The 21039-nt window shown below is 43.8% G+C and overlaps 2 protein-coding genes across 6 annotated transcripts in view; one reads left to right on the top strand and one right to left on the bottom strand.

Annotated features, from left to right (window-relative positions):
• The window catches only part of LOC140259687 (serotransferrin-2-like), a 26736-nt gene extending 15453 nt beyond the window's left edge, over positions 1–11283 (bottom strand). Inside the window, exons 1-4 of one of the 2 annotated variants that reach the window (XM_072351238.1) lie at positions 10693–10858; positions 10418–10467; positions 7548–7675; positions 942–1011 (exon numbers count right to left, since the gene is read on the bottom strand). The gene's annotated coding sequence lies outside the window, so the exon portion shown is untranslated. Of the gene's footprint in view, positions 1–941; positions 1012–7547; positions 7676–10417; positions 10468–10692 lie in introns of both variants that reach the window. The other variant, XM_072351239.1, reaches the window with a different exon arrangement.
• Positions 1–21014, top strand: part of PISD (phosphatidylserine decarboxylase) — a 22951-nt gene extending 1937 nt beyond the window's left edge. Inside the window, exons 3-9 of one of the 4 annotated variants that reach the window (XM_072351246.1) lie at positions 4119–4294; positions 13566–13731; positions 15667–15903; positions 16021–16159; positions 16993–17139; positions 17838–17998; positions 18291–21014. In XM_072351246.1, the coding sequence (XP_072207347.1) occupies positions 13618–13731; positions 15667–15903; positions 16021–16159; positions 16993–17139; positions 17838–17998; positions 18291–18515 (1023 nt within the window). In that variant the 5' untranslated portion in view covers positions 4119–4294; positions 13566–13617 and the 3' untranslated portion in view covers positions 18516–21014. Of the gene's footprint in view, positions 1–4118; positions 4295–10933; positions 11587–13565; positions 13732–15666; positions 15904–16020; positions 16160–16992; positions 17140–17837; positions 17999–18290 lie in introns of those variants that run through there. The other 3 variants (XM_072351242.1, XM_072351245.1, XM_072351244.1) reach the window with 3 other exon arrangements.
• The last annotated feature ends 25 nt before the right edge of the window (positions 21015–21039 follow it).

The following is a 21039-nucleotide window of genomic DNA, read 5'->3' as shown; positions in this document are numbered from 1 at the left end:
CATTTCTAAAGAAACCAGTCTAACAGGGCCAGCAGAAGAAGAGCCAAAGGTGATTAAGTGAATGCTGGCTACGTTCCCATTTTCACTCTTGTATTTTTTCATAAGGGAAATATATACTGGGATATTTTTCCAGATCTGTTTCATTCAAAATGAGGGATTTCATGTTTCCTTATATCCCCTCGCCTCAGTGACTGGAGAATATTTTTGTAAAGCAGATATAGTCAGACTGTGATCAGAGTGCTCAGAGCAGTGCTAGAGGAAGGAGCCCTACGTGGAAGGACATACACAATTGAACCTATTAGTTTTTAAATTGTTTCTAAACTTCTACAGTGATGATGATCTCTCTGGCAGAATAAAGGCAATTTACCGTGGGTTCCTTTTTTGTAATTACCTTCCTCAGATTACATAACTTTCTGAGGGCTCAGATGAAAAATTACTTTGCTAAAGGCAAATTTACAATTATATTTACAATTTAGCAGTTTCATTTTAGTGTTTTAAATATACTTCCTAAAAAAACAACTTTAATGAACTGACCGTATCGAGCCAATATTTCATGTTCTTTGCATACCTATATTGTATCAGCCTCACTCAGAAACATTTGAGCATCACTTTAATCACTTACCATGTCCTGCAACAGCTCAAGCTCTCAGTGTTTCTAGCACAATGTGCAGCCAGGTGTCAGACCAGGCTAAAACTGAGACTGTATTTTGCAGGTGGGTGTCACAAAGGGGATGTGTGGGTGTTGGCTGAGGGGTCTTAGTATCAGCTTAGTCATGAAATGAGCCTGATGGCAAAAATCAGCATGAAATGCAAAAGAATCTTGTTAGGCCATGTAATGACTGACTTAGAAGGGAGGCATTGAGCTCAGTCTCTGATGGGTAATAGGAAGGAAACAGAACATACCAGTTGGGAATTTGCTGAAAGCTGTTCAGCTGTATTACCTGCTTTGGAGTGTAACTGTTACACACTTGGAGACATGCAGGGAAATCAGAATCCAGCAGTTCAGCAGGTCTGTAAGAAAGAAGAGGTCTAAATACAGTTTTTAATGTTAATAAATTGTGAAACTGAGGTAGGATTACATGAAATACTACGAATAATAAGGCCTGCTAAAATGATGCACTCAGAATAACTCCAGCAGGACAGGGCTGCGAAGAGTAAATATTGTTTGGGTCTTTTTTCCCAAGTATTTGTAAGCTGGTACTCCACGTGTTGACCTGCTGCTAAAACAATTGCATAGTCTTACAGCTTTGTTTTTTTCCTTGTCAGCTGATGTGGCAATTGGTCCCATTTTGTAACACCGCTTATCTGGGTTAATTTCCTTGTACAAATCCTTTGTCTCTTGTCATTTACGAATATTTTATTATTGAAAAATATGCTTTTATCCATTCCAGACAAGGAAACTTTCTATTTTGGTTTGCTGCAAGTAATTGATGATGAAGGGAAATCTCAGGTTAGCTTTACCTCAAAGGAATTCTGTTTTAGGATTAATCCAGAGCATGAGAAAGTACATTAAAAGTCCCCTGTCCTGGACTTGTTTCTACTGGTTCATCTTCTGGTGTTGTTGCCAGAATCAGAAACTGAACTTTTGTTTTGGAATCTGTAAAATTGTGTGAATTTCTTTAATGGCTGAAAGGTGTGGAATTGTATTTGTGATTATTGTGTCAGCAAATGACCTCTAGCACAGGAAGAAAAATGTTTGCATAGGTCTATCAGTAGAAGTTATTGAACTGGAAACAGCCTCTGGATAAAACCTGTACAGAAACCAGAAAAAGCTGTTCCTGCTGAGAGCTTTCTGGTATTTACTGGCTCTGGTGAAATAACTGAGCACCTTTGTCAACTTGGAACCAAGGATGTGGTGGAAAGGCAGTTAAAGGCTTTAGGGCTAACAAGCGTTGTTGGTCTCTGTACAGACATTGCTGTTGAAATAGTGATGCAGCTGTCTAGGCGGACCAAAGTTGAAAGGTTATAAGAGTCTTTGTAGACTTAAAGTAAGTAAAATCCTTTTTCATAAGCGTTTCACTGCTCTAAATGATCCCTGGCCTTTTTGGAGCATTTTCTTTAGGACAGAATTGTAGAATCATATCACTGAATCATAGAATGTCTGGGGTTGAAAAGGAAGGACCTCAAAGGTCATCTAGTTTCAACCCCCCTGCTATATGCAGGGTCACCAACCACCAGACCAGGCTGCCCAGAGCCACATCCAGCCTGGCCTTGAATGCATCCAGGGATGGGGCATCCCTGTAGTTGTCCATCTAACTGTAATTGCTGCCTTGTGTTTTGTGTTTGTTTTTTTCTCCAAAAGACAAGATTTCTTCACTAAGAATAAAGCCATTTTCACTTTATGATGTGTTTTCAGGTATATAATTCAAAATGTTTTAAATCGCATCCTTTTGTTCATTTCTTTCCTATATGTTTTGACAAAACAAAATATGAGTGAGAACTGCTTATATGGGGCGTCATTCTGTATCATGAATGGAGAGCAGCTGAATGTCACTAATCACTGCCACCTGGAATTCAGGCTCCTCAGGTTGCAGAGCAATTACGCTTTGTGTTTATGCATGCCTAGAAATAGAGCTGATATTTACTGAATTTTTTTAGTCGTCCATTTGTCCTTTCCTAGTCAAGCCCTACCCCTAACAGTGATGGAACAAGATAGAGCCCATTGTTTTTGCTTCCTGCTCACCCATGTCAATGATTGTTGTGGAAATGACACCACTCACTGTCCCGGAATGAATTCCTTTGGGCAGCTTTTCTCTGTCTGGCAGTGACATCAGACTGTAATACAAGCAGAGCAGCTTGGCTGGTTCGGCATGAACAGCTCTGAAGATTTTGGAAGAGAAATGCTTACCCCTTAGAAACTGTGCCGTGTAGTGTGTCACATGCAGCATGCAAGGGCTGTGTTGGTAAGAGGAACTTGGTAGTTTTCAGTAAGGAACAGATGTAATCTGGATGACGTTGGTGGTTTTTTTCCCCTCTATAGCATTGGCATGAGTTTTCTGACATGGCTGATCCACACTGAGTGAGGAGGAATAGTCTTGAGCCACATACAAAATATGTAATATAGCTAAAGTACACAAGTAACAAGACTCTATTTCATACAGAAATGTTAAAAAAGAGCAACAAAAACACAGGATATTCAACCTTGGTTTTGTGAAACTAATGCATCAGGCTGGTTCAATGGCAGTGGCTGCCACTCGCAGTGAACTCTCAAGGCATTCATCAGATTTCTGATGAAATTTTACTCTTCCTGTACTTCATCCTTGACAACAGTTGTTGACAAATGTACGTCCTGCCAAAAGATGACGACATCGTTGAAGGCTGATTCTAGGCAAACTGAGCTTTCATTATATCGTGTATCAGAACAACAAATACTTTTTCTAATGATGATGCTTAACCAGGGACTTATTCTCAATTTCTTTTATCAAAACAAAGAGTGCCTGCTTTTTTGCTGTTGGCAGGACTGTGTTTAGCTCACTTATCAAAATGCATAAAACTGTTTCCCATAGTTTGAGTTAATGCTGCAGTGAGCCCTCCTGTGTTCTGGTTTCAGCTCAGACAGAGCACACTGAGGGCTTGGATGTTGCTGAGCTGGGTGTGGGACATGCCTGTTCTGTAGTGACCTGTATTACAGCAGAAATGTGCCTATTATTGAACCTATGGTAAAGCAGGTTGTCATGTCCTTTCCTCTTCCAGTTAGAGCATTCCCAAATAGATATCTGATAGTAATGAAGATTCTGATCACTGAGATGCATGAAGCATGTGCACGTTGTTCCTCCGTGACTGCATTTTCCATACAGTAATGACATAGAAATCCAGAGGGGAGCTTATGTGCACTGTGAAGCCCATTTCTGTGGTGCTTTCAGGCAGCTCATTTTACATACTTTCTGGGGAGAATGCTGAGGGAACACAGAAGAGAAGTCAATGCTTATCAGCTAAGTTTCAGTAACTTGGTGAGCTGCAATATCGAGAGCACATAGAAGCATATATTAATACATTCCGTATCCTGTGTTTCTGATGGCGTTTATATCATCTAAGCTGACGTCCCTCACTGTGCGTACTGGCTGTGTTTGTTTTAACTGTATAGCTGCTCTCTGAACGTCTGCTTTGCTTTGCTACAGACAGGAGGAAGCTTCATACTGCTCCAGTAGGACAAGCCTTCCGCCTGCGCCCCTTCCATGTTCTTGTGGCTGCAGGTGGGGGATACGCAGGATACAAAAAGTATGAGGGCTACAAGTTGGAACAGCTGGAGAAGAAGGGCATAGAGTTGCCTGTGAAGCTCGCAAGTGAGTGGGAGGTAAGAAACTTGTGGCAATTTTGCTTCTGCTGTGTTTGAGGCAAAGCCCCTTTGCTCTCTTTCCAACGAGGGAACGTGCAATTCATTCTCTGTAGCTGATGCATTTCTGATAAATCATTTCTGTCTTTTAAGTAACTTGCACGTGAGAGAGAGCATAATGTGGGCATCTGCAGCTCTGAAGGATCTGTTGGCTTTGTTCAGTGCAATTCTTACTTTCCCCACCTTGAATTGCAGGGTGATGAATTAAGCACATGATATCACTTTCAGAATTAAAGACAGAAATCTAACAAGGCAAGACTGAAATGGGATGCCATAGGAAGAAAAAAACATTTAGTGCTGAGTTGGTCCTATAGTCATAGCTGAAGGTTCAGTACATGCAGCATCTGTAGGGTTTTTATCTGATCACTGACTGCTCTGTCTGCTAATTTTGGCATTTTTCTTGCTTCCCAATGCCTTCGTGCCTTATCTACTTTACAAGGATGCTGAGACAGAAATAACATGTAGTAATTATAAATCTACCTGCTTTCTTTATACATTAGATAAGCTTGTGTACATATACATCTGGTAGGCCTTTTCTTTATTAGAAAACACCTACTTGCTGGAACTTGCTGACCCTGAGGATTTTTTGCCTTTTTTTGTGGGTTCCAAGGAGATTAGAAATTGTTATGAAATGGCAGTAAGTATGTCAGAGGATCAGAGGATCAAATTGAAGTAAGAAGTATTTCTTAATTGGACGTAACTGCTGTGTTTCATTCAAACTCTTTAAGGAGATACATTGCAGCTCAGTGAAAGAGTTTAAAGTATGTGTGGTATTCTTCCAAACATTGAGGTAAGTGCTTCAGTATATTTTCTGAAGGCAAGGAGTTAAAGGATTGTAGGATTGTGTAGGAGATGCTTCCGAGTGACCTTTAGCATCTCTTCTCTTTGCATTCCTGAGCACACTGCCAGTTTGTGAGTAGTTTTGGCCATGTGCCTTTAGGGGACAAGGCTGGAATGCTTAAATTGGTTTTCACTGGTGATCCAAATGAGCCATGACCCAGGAAGGCTGGATGCTGACAGCTCAGGCTATGATGGCTCCTGAGGAATTTGTCTGTACATCTGTGTTCCCTATATTCTTTTCCTGCTGAATTCTATTTCAAACAGATTTTATGTTTTAATTAAAAGAGAGACCGGTAAGTGTCTGTGAAGTACTTATTTTAAAAGGCACCATCGATTCAGTTTTGGTTCTTGAAAACAAGTGCTTTTTTAATAATGTTCATATTTCTAGGTATGTAACTGAGTAATTCCCTTATTAAATTTGCTTTCTTTCATTATAATAGTATGCTGAGTGTTGTTATTGGTGGTTTTTTGGTGAAGCTACAGATACTGATTTTAATGAAAAAGCTCTAAAGAAATCACAGTGAGAAGTTGTTCTGGTCCTTCCCGATACACTTGAGTTCTGTTGGATGCTTCTGTGGGAGGGAAAGGGAGCCTGAGAGAAGAGGAAACAGAAACTGTGTTCAAACATTGAAAGAAGTATTCTGAACAATTAAGAATTCAAGAAAAATAAGAGCTGCATTGTTGCCTTTTTATTAGAAAGTGAAGGCTCTTTTTTAGCTGAGCTCTCAGTTTCCATTATTCTCTCTTTCTGCTTTTGCATCCCTGGAAGCACGCTTAGGATTGAGGAAAAGAGGGATGTTGTTTCTAGAGGACTGTAAGCCTTTGCATAGGTGAAAAGAGCCTCAGTGCAATTTAATGGGTCTTGAGAGTGATATAGAGAGAAACTGCTTCACGTGGCCTCAGTGCTGAGCCTGCTGCTGCAACACCCAGCTGTGCTCGTGTGCATACACACACACACACACCATGATCCACCTGGCACCCTGTGAGTAAAGCAGGTTTCTTTTCTTCTGAGCAGTAGTCAGAAATACAGTAGGTCATCATCATGTTATGCAAGCAGGGAATCTCCATGTTGTAGGGGTACATAGTGGGTATCACTGTTGTTTCTCTAGCACACCTGTCATTTCTTGAGACATCATGTCACTAATAGCTTGAGCTGATTGACACCTTAGTGTGTCTTGTACTGTGAAGACCAGCAAGGATCAGCTGTCATTTACCTAGGTGAGGTAAAGCAGGGGGGCTTGGAGGGAAACAGGTAGATACATTCCTCAGATGGAAGGTTATAGCTTCAAATCCTTGTTGTCACCAAGTATTTCTTGGCCAGGATCTCCATGCATAGCTTGCCATACATAAGGTATTGTGCAGCTTCTCACCAGGATGCTGTAGGATGGCCAACTAATCAGTGAGACCTGGGCTAAAGAGGGAGTTCATATGACCAAGGTGACTGGAACTTCATTCTGCTAGGAGGAATTTCTTGTACTTGTCCTGTGCTTCCATGGATTGTCCTGACGTAATGAAGTGACTTAGGGTTCTGTGCAAGGATCTCCTGTTGGAATGACAACACCAGCAAAACCAGTGAACCCACAGGGGAACTGAGCTGTAGTGACATCTGGCACTTCAGATGTCAGTAAGAGTCTGGTAAAATGGCTTAATGCAGTGGGGAAGTGCTTGAGTACAGATTTAAGGTCTCGAGTCTCAAAGGGAGAAATAACACAGCCTGCCTATTGATATTAGAAACTGTGCTGGGAGGTATTTGTGCAACAGGAGATACACGGCGATATTTTGGCAGTCTGATACAGAAAGTGCTTTCCTTGGCCCATAGCTGAGAGATGTGTAGTGTTACAGTAAGAGGCGTGGAGCAAGTTCAGGAAGGAGCTAACGGGGAAGAATAAACGTGTATGTTTTTTTTATCCAACCTGCATCGCTTTGGAAGAATGAAGCACAGTCTATGGCTGCTGGATCTCTTGTTCTTCATTCGCTGGGTGCCGATCAGTGCTCAGCATCCCGCGCACCGGGCTGCGGGGTTCACGCTGCGGGGCGCTTCCCTGCGTGCCGCACCCGAAGCCCCGCGGAGGGGAGGAACCTTTCCCCGTCCCCACGCGTCCCCCATCCCGCAGGCGGCGCCGTGGCCGCGTTCCGGTCCCCCTCCTCCCCCTGGCTCCTCCCCGCGGGGCTGGGCCGCCCCGGGCCGCTTCCTTAAGGCGCCGATCTCCGTCCCGTGCCCTCACGGAGTCAGGCGGCAGCCGTGGGTACCGCCGTTCTGTGCCGCCGCTATCCGATAGGGCTGCGGGAAGCACAGTGCGGTCCGGCGCTGAGCTCCGTCCTTCTGGAAGCTTCAGCAGCGGCGCTGCGACGACCCGGCTCGCTCGGGACTTACCTCGGGTGGGTTCGGACAGAACTGCGGGGGGGGCGCGACGCGGGTTTGGGCGTTGTTGGGTGGATCCGGCTGCTCTGGTTGCCGCAAGTTGATGCGTCGCTTTGCAAAAGTAAATGTAACTTCTTGTCCTGTTTCGGAGGAGAGAGTTTTGAGACTAGGAACGTTCGGGGGGTGGGAGGGGAAGGGAAGGAGGGGTTTCTACGGGCTTACATTTAAAAACTCAAACAGAACCCCCGCGGCTGGCTTAAAATACCGCGCCTGCCCCAGATTAACTAACTAACACAGCCGAGAGGAAGGGCGCGCTGTGAAAGAGCTCGAGAAGCCGCGGGCGGGCGCAGCATCCCCGGGGCCAACCGGCCCTTCCCGGCAGCCACGTGCCCGTACCGCGGTGCTGCCGGTTGGGAGCGCTGGGAGCGGAGCCGCGCTGAAACGCTCGGATACAGACGGTGCGTTTTTTAAACGGGAGTTCGGCTCCCAAGTGCAGAAAGTGAGAGCGGAGGCCGCGAGCCTTCCGGGGAGCGCGTTCCAAGGCCGGTGATTCATGGTTACGGGTTCAAACCGAGCCGTGGGTCTGAAGGGCGGTTACACGTTGGACTTGTTGCAAACGTACGATAAGGCAAGGTAAGGCTGCAGGCAGCAGTGAAAGGACATTTCGGTGGGGCCATTGGATGCGAGCCACGTTTGAGTTTATAGAAGCCGGCAGTAAACAGTTTGCTGTTGTGCTCCGGAAAGCGGATTCGTCCTCGTGTGCATTGAGTGGGTCATCGCACACCCGGGTCAGACTGCTCCTTTATGGCAGGATTGCACAAGCTGGATCACACGCAGAGTCATCCTTCCACACGGCACTCAGTGCTCCGGCCCCAGACAGCTGGTCCGTAGTTTTCATGCAGTTACAGTAGTGCTGCTGCTGCTGCCACCACTGTGCCTGATCTGGGAGGGGTCTTCACTCAGGCAAGGCTCTTCTTGACCCGTGGGTGTGAATCTTAGCATTACATTGAAGGTAGTTCAGGGAATGTGAACCTGGGGTTTTCTTCCCAAGTTGTGCCACCAACTGTCCTCATTAACGTTCACTTCAAGGCCTTCAGGCTCTGGGCAGTCCCCGGTTAAGTATTTATTCTACTGATACCCAATACAATGGTAGCTCAGTTTATTTAGAGCTAGCCTTCAGCACGGATAGATAATACTTCTCTGGGGATTTATACTGTATCGTCACTACTTCTTTTATTTGTTTAAATTGGATTCAGGGTGGGCTCGGACAGGTGGGAGGGTTTGGTACAGATCTCCATGCTCTGAGCTAGCAGCGTGGGGCTGGTGGCACTGCCTGGATCCCAGCGAGAGCTGCCATTTGAAAGTCTCCTCTGTGGGTTCCTCTGCTGGCGCTTGTTCCTTCCCCTGTAGAACCACTGAATGGTTTGGATTGAAAGGTTCCTTGCAAATAATCATGTTCCAGCTCCCCTGCTGTGGGCAAGGACACCTCCCGCTAGAGCAGGTTGCTCAAACTATGGCAGGAAACCCAGGGTAGATTTTTGTTTCAGCCGTGAATTGCTTGTGGGGCAGCTGGGGGAATGGCAGCTTGCCATGTATGACAGCACTTAAGCACTCAGATATTTGCATCTTGGTGAATGAAATGAGGTCAGTAGAACAGAACTTAAAGTGAAACATAGGTTGTCATGCTCATCTGAACTGATTTGTTTGAGTAAGTGGAGGAAAAAGCCTCGTAATGGCAATAATTGGCTGTTCCTGGAGCAGAATTTCTCTCGGAGCACACTTGAAAAAGAAGTTAAACTAAAGGGTGGTGCTCCACATTGCGTTGGGCAGCAGAACATTTCAGCATCCATTTATTTTCAGGGAGCAGATGGGCTTGCTCCACTGTGGGGTCTGGCTTGCACAGTCTAGAATATGGTTCCATGAAAACATCTGGGGTATGAAACTGAGCTTCTGTTGAAAGAGATTGTGGCTGGACCTCCATGATCCCTGAGGAGACAGGAGTAGGTAGAGGCTGCTGAGAGGTGGGGGCAGGGTGCCAGCCAGGCCTGGAGCAGCCACCAATGCAGTTGCTGCAAATAAACTGCTTCACAGTGTTGTGAGGATGCACGCTCAGTACCAGAGTGGTTTTCATTTACCCCAAAGTGCCTTTTGAAACTGTGTTGTCAATTTCACTTTTTTTTTTGTTTTTTTTTTTCCTATTTGAAATCCTCTTTATTATTTAAATGTTGGCAACTTCCAGCATTCCTGGCAAGTTAGCAGAAATAACCTTCCTGTGCTCCTTGCTCTTTGGTTTGAATTTAGGTAAGATTTGGGGCACTTCTTTTCTTTTTAATGCAGTTGTTATCATTCAGCTTGAACAATAAACGCAGGGCTTGGAGCTTCCTGTGACACAGGATACCATGTCACCCTTTTCTTCTTGAACAAGATTATCACCATGCAGGTGTTTCTAGGGAACATGTGAAATATTTGGAGTCGAGGGCCAATCACAATACGTGATTCTTGTTGGAATATTTTCCTTCTGAGGCCTGAGCAGGAAGTCTGGCTAGTTCTAGATTTTCATGCTGGCCCTCCCACTTCTCCTGGCTTATCTCAAATGAAATGTGGCCCTTTCCCTTACCTCAGCACCAGTGCTCTTTTTATCCACTCTACAAGACACACAGCTTTCATGAAGATATATATTTAACCCATACTATGATAGAAGAAGTAAGAGAAGTGCATAACTATTGTAGCATTAGTCCCTAAACTACTGGGTACTTGGTTTAATTCTGAGCATGCTTCCCCTTTCAGTTTCAGTCTGCCTTAGCAACCCAAATACAGACAACACGGGAGGCAGGAAATCTGGGTTTGAGATGTGGTCTGCAGGGCCTGAGGCAGAAACTTACCTCTATATTTGCTCATAATTCAGGGATAGAAATACTGCAGCATTTTGTCACTAAAATAAACAAACAAAAAAGCATCACCAATGACCAGCCAAGAAAAAAACAACTTCCTTTACCCATGTTTTTTACCCAGCATTTTAGTCCTGCGGGACATAAACTTGTGGTGGTATTGAGAGCCACATAAAAGATACATTAACACCTTTATAGCTCATTCACAGGCTGGCCATAAGGCTGACTTATTTACTAAGTATTTGGATATATGTAGAAGTGTCCCTTACCTGCTGCCTGGGCATCTTCTGATATGGAGATTCCAGGGGATGGATGTTGGCATCTGGCATGAGTTTGTGAAAGGGAAAGGGCTTCCTTTCCTCTCCTTCTTCTCAAGGGAAGCAATAGGAGCAGGAATGGATTTTTGGTGCCAAGTGGTCCAGAACTGCTTTAGCTGCAGCTGCTGCACTGCAGAATTGAAGCTGGGAATTATCTCCTCCTCTTCTCCGCTTCTGCTCCGCCTCCCAGCCTCATATTCAGGCCACCGCTGAGGTTAGCAGCACAAGACTGGTGGGCTGCCTTGACGGAGCCTCAGTGCCCAGCAGCCTGGGACTGCAGCGTGTTCCTTGGAGAACTGAGCTTCCATGGCGGCTAGGACGAGGGAGAAGCGAGGACTGCTTCTACGGAGGGCTTGTTTTTATCTTGTGCAGAGTCGTCTTTGTAATGGGATTTTGAAATGTGACACGATGCCTGTTTGTTTGCAATAGCTGCAACCCTTGTAGCAGAAATTCAAGTGGGAAACAGAGGGGGAATCCAGAGACAAACCAGCAGGAGAACTAGAAGCAGTGACGTCGTGTCCTCCCTCCTGTGCCGGAGTAAGCAAAGAAAGGAGAGGTAGAGGAAAAAAGACTGAGCCTTGCATCCAGCCGTCGCCCTGACAATGTGTCAGTCAAATGCTCTGCAGGGACCTGATCTGCACACAGGGAAATGGTGAGATGCTGTAAAGCTTTATCTAACCCTCCACCCTCTTGCTACAACCTCCACAAAGTTAAAATTCATGTCCGGAGGCTGCGTTCAGGGAACGGTGGCAGCAGCAGCTGTGCCGGGGACCCGCACCCACAGCTGGAGAGCCCGGGCCTGGCTGGCTCTGCCGGTGAGACATCAAATAGGAGAGCTCGTTTCAGGTACTGTGCGGTGTTTTCTGCTTCGCAGGAATGGTGTCTGAAGGGAGAAAAAAGGGAGGGAGGATGGGAGGGCTTCTGGGCAGGAGGAGTGACAGCCATCTGCAAAGCTTTTGTTTGGCCTAATTACTATAAAGCTCCTTATGCATTGAATTGTCAGAGAAGGGCATGCTGTTATATGACAAGGGGAACGAAGAGGTTTTCTTTCCTTTTTCCCGTTCTCCATCGTGAGGAAAATAGGAAGATTAGCCAGGGACTGCTCTGAAACCAGGCCAAGCAGCGGGGAGCCCCAGGGCTCTGGAGTGCGCTGCCAGGATGCAGCTCGGATGGGATTGGTTCACCAGCAACTGCAGTGGTGGGGGGAGCGTGGCAGGGGAGCAGGACCTTGGCACGATGCTGAGAGCCTGGAACCAACCCTACCAGCCTCAAGCAGACTGCAGGCTGGCAGGTGATGAGTGGGAGAAAGGACAAGGAGTGGCCCTTCCTATTCCCATGTTGAGTTAGTCCTACCTCCCACTGAGAAAGTAGCTTTACACGTGCTGAGACAGCACTTCATCTCCTTAGGTGTTGGCTGCTGTCTTGTTTTCCTTGCTTTGTGATGCACAGATAATTCTGAGTTTTTATGGGTTTTTTGGTCTTTTTTTTTTTTTTTTTTGAGGAAAGTTGTATTTGCTGCAGAGATGATCAGTGAGCCAAAAGCACCATCTTGCATCCCAAAGTGGTGACAGATGTCCCCTGCCTATGTCATATTTTAATTCTGACCCATGTTTTGAAAATAACATGTTGGCATGAAAATTTCCTGTTTAGATTCCCAGCGTTTTTCCACTCTCAAAAGTAGTAGTTTGTACTTCATATCATGTAGTCCGGTATAAAGGAGAGTTGTTCAGAGCATCCAGAGCGTACCCTTCCAGTCCATGCACACATGGCTGCATCCTGGTTGCAGGCATTCCATCTGCAGTGGAGTAGGGAGAACACTCCTGCCCTCGGGTAGGCAGACTTCCATTTGATAATGTGACCTGGGCAGTGTCAGAAATGGCTTAGTCCAAATCTTCTTCATGAGCAAATCCAAAGAATAAATGGGGACCCGGCGGGTCTCTCATCCTGACCTCCTGCCACAAGGGTCTGAACTGAGGTACGCAGTGCTCTAAGGAGCAGCTTTCCCCTTGGAGAGCTGCACGTTCAAATTCTGCCTACAGCCATTTGTGCTGAGGTTGCTTTCAGTCAGGAAATCCACTTTATGAAAAGTCTTTGGTGCAGTTGGTTATGAGGCAAAGAAGTGATTAAGCTATAGAGACTGGGTTATCGTGCAGCACCAGCAGTGTCAGCTTTGTTCCACGTGTTCTCTGTTCAGCACCAAGAGTACCCAGTTAATATTTAAGACCTGGAAAGACATCTTCTGGAGTCAGTTATTGAGCACTGTGTTTACTAACTCAGGAGTGCTACTCCTGTTGTTTCTCATATGCCTGTTCCCTTGAGACAGTTAACAACCAGCAGGTCTGTGTTTGAATTCCTATGTCCCATTTAAGACACCATCTAGTCAAGGTTCCTTCAACACATGAGCGCTATGGGGGACCTCTGTTTCTTAGACTGCAAGGATTTCTTTAATTAGTTTCTGTTCATTGTTGCTCCTCCATTCAGTGCTGGGATTGATGTCCCAGAATCACAGGGTTCTGGCTTTCTACCTTGGCTGTGCTAGAGATGGAACAGTCAGGAACAGCATTTTCTGGGGGTGTAATCTTTTGATATTTGGCAGAAGGATCTTTGCTCTCTGTTGTTTGCATTGTAAACTATCATGTTATGTTGTTACTCAGATGAAGAGTATTTTATTGGTCCTCTATTTTGGGAAGAACTTGCCAAAATAAAGGAGTAAGGACTTGCAGAATGGATCATTAAGATGAGTAGGATAAATCACCCCCAGCTACCAGAAGCTGGCAGTTCTGATGCTGAGATGGCTGACTGATGTTGTGTATGTAATCTTTCAGGTTGCAATTTCCTCAGCTGGCCCTGAGGCGAAGGTTGGGCCAGCTAAGCTGTATGTCTAGGCCTGCTCTGAAACTCCGTTCTTGGCCTCTGACTATTCTCTATTACCTTCTGCCTTTTGGTGCTCTTAAGCCCTTGACCAGAGTGGGATGGAGGCCTGTGAGCAGGGTAAGTGCGAGCAGGTCTCTTGTGCTTCATGTCTGTTAGCTGTGTGGTGCTGAAGGGAGCTGGCAGCAGCTGGGTGGAAACGTCCTTAATATTAGAACAGGCACGAACATCACCAGCATGAAAGCAGAGAGGTGCAGTCTCTCATCCCTTTAATTTTACTGTTTAGAACTGCCGTGACTAATTGCTCCACAGATAAGTCGTTTTTCAGTAGCAGAGAATTTATTTGTCCTCTTAATGGTTTAGTCACAAAAATCAACAGAAACTTCTGAATTAATTCAGTTGCCTCGAAGTACGAAGACAGGGATAAGGCAGAGCACATTACTTGTCCAGTTCCCTTTCCTGGCCACACTGAAACAGTCTCCTGTTTTTTTCTTAAGGGTTTATTTTTCAATTTTTCTTTTTTTTTTTTAATATTTGTAATTCAGCCCTTCCAAATAATGCACTAACAGATCTCTGCTCTGACACCGATGAGAGTAGTCTGCAGGCAGCCCTGCATGGAGGCATTCCCTACATCTGCAACAACCACGTCAATGTTTTGATTGAAAACTGTAACAGAATTGCAATTCGTGGATTTCCTTTGAGTAGCTGTTTGGTTTCATCCCATCAACTTGAAAACCAGATGCTTTGGAAAAGAAAGGCTATAGGAAATAGCAGTGACAGTTTCTGTGACTTTACAGTTGCCCCTGTATGCTCTCGGTGCTGGTGGGAAACTGAGCAAAATTGATTTTAGAAATCCACACTGTATAAGGCGTGTCAGAATGGCAAAGCATTTTTTTTTTCTTCATTACTGCAGCTAGAGCACTGTTGATTTAGAAGATTTTGTTTGAAGCAAGATTAAGTTGGTTGTTTATTGCTGAAATGTCACTATTCTCATGTGCAGAATGGTGATTTCCAAGTCAAATCCTATTTCACCGTGTTTGATAGGATGGACAAGCTCTCAGCCAGCGTGCGCTCGTTTGTGTTTATTGCCGTGCTGTGCAAGACGTGGTAGTGAATATGACTGAGAATAAATGATGGGTCTTGCTAAGGAATAAAACAAACCAAACAAAAAAACAATTTAAAAATAACTAAAAAAAAAAAAACAATATCTTGGGAGTGAAATGGAGCTGAGTTCCACTGCTTGAAACATCACTCCACAGATTCAACAGATAACTCCCTTTACAAAACTGGTCTCAGAGGGCTCACTTTGTGCTACCTCCTGCATGGTCACACACTGTGGGTTACACAGACCTCAGAAGCTGCAGTTACCAACAGGGGTGTGCTGTCATCTGTCCTGCTACATCAGTAGTATACTTCTTACCAGCACTGTTTCATTTGTTTTTTTCTTGCTATTAAACGCATGCTTTGGTGTAAGCCCAAAAGTAAATGTATTTCTACATTTTTTTCTGTATTTCTACTTCAGCAATTATCAACTTCTTTGTTGCAGGAGAAGGAGTAAGGCTGGCATTAACTTATACCAGTTTAGGTGCATCGACATAGGTATATTTCTGCAACTGTATGCATATCAAAGATACTGGAATATAGAATACTGTCATTGGGAGATGCGTTATTTTTCTGTCAGTTTTCATTTGGTTGTTCGCAAAGAATAATATAGTGTTAATGTTAAGCCCTTCTGAGAAGTATTCCACTACCACGTGTGAAATACCTTTTCCTGTAAGCCTCACACAGGATAGTTTCCAGTAACTTGAATCTGAAGCTTTAGCCTGCAAGAGAGTAGAGTTTCTGGCTTCAGTGTAAGCTTATAGTAAGTGCATCCTATCCCTCATTTGTTGTCACCAGAATGGAAGGAGTAAGGATCTAAGTGCGGTGTTTACCTCTTTTCTCTGCTTAAAAGCTAATTCATTTGTGTCAAGGGAGTTGTTAGCAGAAACAGCTTGATTCTTTTTTCTTTATGGGAGGAACTGAATGATGTGATGTAATTCATTCTTCCTTCAGGTTGCTCTGTACAAATCAGTACCAACTCGACTGCTTTCACGAGCCTGGGGTCGTCTGAACCAGGTGGAGCTGCCCACATGGCTCCGGAAGCCTGTTTATAGCCTGTACATCTGGACGTTTGGTGTGAACATGAAGGAGGCAGCTGTTGAAGATTTGCATCACTACAGAAACCTCAGTGAATTCTTTCGCAGGAAGCTGAAACCACAAGCACGGCCGGTTTGCTGTGTGCACAGTGTGGTGAGTGAAGGGAAATGCAAGTGTCTCCCCACCAAGAAACTTGTCTGCTTGCTGTGGTGGATGGTGAGGAAAGCATAAATTCCCACTGCATTTCCTTTTTTTGTGTCTGTGCTGTAGATTAGTCCCTCCGATGGAAAGATCCTTAACTTTGGACAAGTAAAGAACTGTGAAGTGGAGCAAGTGAAAGGGGTTACTTATTCTCTGGAGTCTTTCCTGGGACCTCGCATCAGCACAGAAGACTTGCGTTTTAGTGAGGGTAAGTTCTGACCCTCACACCTGTCTTGCTCTGCCTGTTCTAAGTGTTCATAGACATCACATTTCCAGGAAGAAAAGCTGTTCTCATATTTGTTATATTTTTAGGGATAAAAGTAGTTCCTCTTTCACATCAGTAGCTTGCACTATCTGACTTGTTCTGATTCTCTCCCAGTTTAATTGGTTGGTTCTATTTTCTGTGGTTATCTGAATAATTACAGTGACTCCAAGGTCTGCCATGGTAACAGTGCTGTAGCATTCCTGCTGACAGACCACATGCTTGAGCATCTGCTTAGCAAAAATTGGCTGCTTTTTAATGCATTTTGTGCCGAAACACTGTGCCTTTACTGATAAGTGCTGTCACTGTTTCTGCTGCACCTTGAGCACCGTCTTCATGGCCTTCAGTTTTGATAAGAGCAACACATCTTGCTAAACTGGAGAGGGGACTGGAGAGACCAAGTTCTGCTAACAGCAGGCTTATTTTCAACATGATCTCAACAGAGAACTTCATAAAGCTAAGAACTCTTCACAAATTCTGTTACTTCAAATGATAGCTCTAGGAAAACATCCATGTTGCAGTGGATTTGTTTTGGAGTTTATATTCCCTAAGCAGCACAGCAGAAACTGATGAATTTCCAAAATGTTTAAAATGGTACAGGATCTAATCTCATTTTGTAAAGGAAAAAAGAATACATTGAAATAGTGGATTCTTGGGGCTATTTCTAGTCTTATCAACACAAGCAGACTGCGTTTAGCCTATTGTCTCTAATACAGGCTGCTCAGCTATGGTAGATGATGGCATGAAGAGTACCTTTTAACTCCTTTCTTTCTGTGCAGTCCCACCTGGCAACTCGTTTCAGCAACAACTAGTCACAAAGGAAGGGAATGAGCTCTACCACTGTGTAATCTACCTTGCACCAGGGGATTATCACTGCTTCCACTCACCCACTGACTGGAGAGTGTCACACCGCCGTCATTTTCCAGGTACTTTTCTTCTAGAAAATTAATGCAGGGGGGCTGTGGGTGGAAGCAGGCCAGTGCTGGATGAGACGTGCCAGTGGAGCAGTTGTACATGTCAGATAATGGGAGCATGGTGCTTTATCAGACATGGTTATGAATTCTACGGTAGTATAGTTTAACCAGAATTAATCACATGTTAATTGTGAAAGCAGTAACATTGCATTCAGGCTTTCCTAATTCTTGGAAGCAGTTGTTGACCCAGGCTGATCCTATTCTCTCCCAGGAAAAAAAAAAAAGTTTGCATATGAAATACAGTTCTGCAAGTCAGAGCAAACAGTACCTTAAAATATTATCTCTGTTCCTGTATTTGGCAAAGAAGATACAGCCAAACAGTAACTCTACCAGAGCTGGCTTCAGATGGTTTTGTCTTCCTCTTTGCAGACCATTGTGCTCTAGCTCAGCAAAAAGAGTTTATTTCTTGCTCCTCAATCCTGAAGTCTTGGATTTGCTTTCAGACACTCTGAGGGAAGATAAAGACCTGCCACAAAGTTTGAGAAATCTGTCAAATGCCAGATTGAATTATGACTGGCCAAAACAAAGGAGTTAAATGAAATGCAACTGTCAGGTTCAATGTAGTGAAGGAGATGCACTTACATTCAGACATCGTTACAGTGCTGTTATGCAACTAATAGTTGAGTTTGATTATTTTCTCACTATTGCAGGTTCTCTGATGTCTGTGAATCCTGGAGTTGCTCGCTGGATCAAAGAACTGTTTTGCCACAACGAACGGGTTGTCCTTACAGGTGACTGGAAACATGGCTTTTTCTCTTTAACAGCTGTAGGAGCAACAAACGTGGGCTCTATCCGCATCTACTTTGACCAGGTAAGTTTACTGACAGGTAGCTTTCTGGTTTTGACTGTTGGGGTTTGTAAAGCACGATGGAAGAGCAGTAAAAAATCAAAATCCTATTAAATTGTTTCACTCTGTTGATGTTCTGCACTGACTCACTCATAGGGAGCTACCTGCACTATGCACTTTTTTTCTTTTTAATATTCTAGTTGCATTTTTGAATTATAAGGTCCTGCAATGAAAATGCCTTGATACCCAAAGGCTACAGCTCTACTGATAAGAAGACTGAAACACTCAAGTAACAGTCTCTTCCTTCTCTTTACAGGATTTACATACTAACAGTCCACGTTACTCAAAAGGCTCCTACAATGACTTCAGCTTCATATCCAACAACAACAAGGAGGGAATCCCCATGAGGAAGGGAGAACATTTAGGGGAATTTAACTTAGGCTCGACTATTGTATTAATCTTTGAGGCACCCAGGGACTTCAAATTTCACCTTAAAGCCGGACAGAAAATCCGATTTGGAGAAGCACTGGGCTCTCTCTAGGGACTCACACAGCAAGAAGGCTTTATATACAGAGGGACTCTTAATACACTGTGGAGTGTTTTACTTGACAAGCGTGTATCACTCAGCAGGAACTGAGTGAGGAAAACAGAAGATGTCTTTGCTGTGTTCTCTTTAGAGTATTTGGCCTATATTTACATATTGCTGCTGAAATGCAGAAAGAATGAACATATACGTATCAGGTACAGTTGCCTTTAAAGATACTGACTATGGAGATTTCTGGCCTACCCTGTGCCTGTAGTTTTTTGTGTTCTCCCCCTCAGTGTGCCACAGGGCAACTATGTTCATAGAGCTTATAAATCTCTTTTAAGCTTTCCTAGACTGCAGGTCCAATGGGTAAGGGTGAAAGCAGAGGTTAGCTGTATTTAAAGGGACGCTGACAAGTTGAGTCAGACATTGTACCTTAGATATGAAGTATCTTTTTCAGACCCTGAATAATAGATATGTTCTCATCTTTATTCTAAAACTCTCTTCTGAAGTTCTTGCATAAAATGCATGGAGAGCCAGAAAGTTCAGTGGACAAGTATGGCTTCACACTTCAAACTAAGCAAAATGCACAGAGTATCTGCACAGTAAGTTACACACACAATTTATTTTCCAATGATAGACAACTTTTCTTTTACCTGGCAGCGTCCCTTTAGAAATGGACTTTGCACTATATTTTAAAGCTAGAAACACTGTATCTACATTCCATATGATGAAACCGATCATCTTGGGATTTTATTTATTAAATATTAGGAAACAGATCCATATGTCCAATCTCTGTTCCATGGTTTTATTTTGCTATTCCAGGCCTTAAGGATTTTGTTTGTATAAGAAAAAGTTCACTGGAATTAAGGGCTGGAAGACAGTTGTTTCACCTCTGAGTCTATGTATCTTCACTGTTGCTCTGTCATTAAATTCTTTAAGAATTAGTTCCTCTATTTACAGAGCAGTTTCAGATACTTCAAAACCAAATTTGATTGCATGGAGCAAAATGCCCTATGTGATGACAGCATATTAAAATATGGCAGATTGTTGAAGTGATCTTTGGCCTCCCAGCTGCCAACCTGGCTGTCCTGTAATGGACTGGCAACTATTTCATCTTAGCTGAAACATAAAAAGCCACACCTGCTCTGATTTCTGCCCTCATATTTAATGATAAGAATGGTCTGGGGCCTGAATGCTTTACACAGACGCTTCATCTTGCAGTGAAACTTAAAAGCCTTGTTGTAACTTCATAACAAGAAGAGTCAACAACCTAATGCCCTGGATCTGTTGAGTGTGGCAACAAAATCCCTGACAGAAAGTGTGCCAAACTGGAGAAATTCCATTTTAAAGCAATATATTGATTGGTTTTAGTTTAAATTCTTCTAAGTCAAAACATTTAGAACTGTCTTTGCTGCCCAGAGCTTGCTGGAGTGGACATGCTTACAAAACTCGCCTTTTTGATCTCTAAAAGATTTCTTATATTACTTTCTTGCTTGAGCCTTGGGTGTTTTTTCTGCTAGGGGGCTTTGACCAGCTGTGTTTTCCTTAAGAAATACTTACCTTTTTTGTATGCACTGCAGAAAATAGAATATAATCTTATTGTACACGTCCAGTTTGCCAAGTCCTGTATGCTTAGCTTGTCATCAGGAAAGAAGGGATGGTAAACTGTTTGTAGTGACGTAGTCCAGCTGTGACTCAGAGATGATGGTGGCTGTTCAGGTGACAAGCAGGAGAAAATTCATTTGGCTCTGAGAGTCAGTGTTTCCTCACTTGACATGGAGAGGAATTTGAAAGCTTGAAGTGGCTCTCAGCCACCTGTCACGTTAAGCTTCTTGGCATTAGCAAGTTTACTCCTGCAGCAGTATATTATCACATACAGGTTCTAGAAACGTGCACTTTTTTAAACCACCGAGAGAAAGAAATACTAAAGCAAACATCAGCCCCAGGGGCTACAGCTGTGATTAGCCTCAACTTCAATGACAGATTAATAGATAACACCTTTATTCCAGTGGATGAGAGAAAAATGGCTGAATCTCTTCCCCTCTTTTCCAGTGGGATCACTGGCATCCAGCCACAGCCAAAGCAATGCCAAGCTTTAATTTACTGCTACACAGCAGCATCATCAGCTGCAATAGCTGAAGGTTACTGACAGGCAGTAGGAGATAAGTTACCTGATGTTTGCTTTAATAAAAGTCTTAAGAAGAGGGAGAGGATTTGGTGTGCAAGTGTCTGGATTTGTGAAGGTCTCAATGCTGTACAGAGCTAGCTAATTGACAAATGTTACTTGCTATGCAGGGGTCAGCAATCATCCTGGAAGTGGAAAGCAAAATTCCTAGAGGGTATTGATAATGCTGTGAATTTCTCCTGCATGGAGAATCCATTGAATTCTTCAACTGTATCAGTAGCACGGTATTTTTGTATGTCAAAGTATATGACTTACTGACATGAACTCATTTAATTGCAAACATTTTGAAATAAAGAGTCTTATCTGTGTTGCTTATTTTTGTGAAATGTCAGATTAACCTGAGCTATCTAC

This window comes from Excalfactoria chinensis, chromosome 16 (genome assembly GCF_039878825.1).
Source record: "Excalfactoria chinensis isolate bCotChi1 chromosome 16, bCotChi1.hap2, whole genome shotgun sequence".
Lineage (NCBI taxonomy): Eukaryota > Metazoa > Chordata > Aves > Galliformes > Phasianidae > Excalfactoria > Excalfactoria chinensis.
This window is presented reverse-complemented; position numbering and strand designations above follow the sequence as displayed.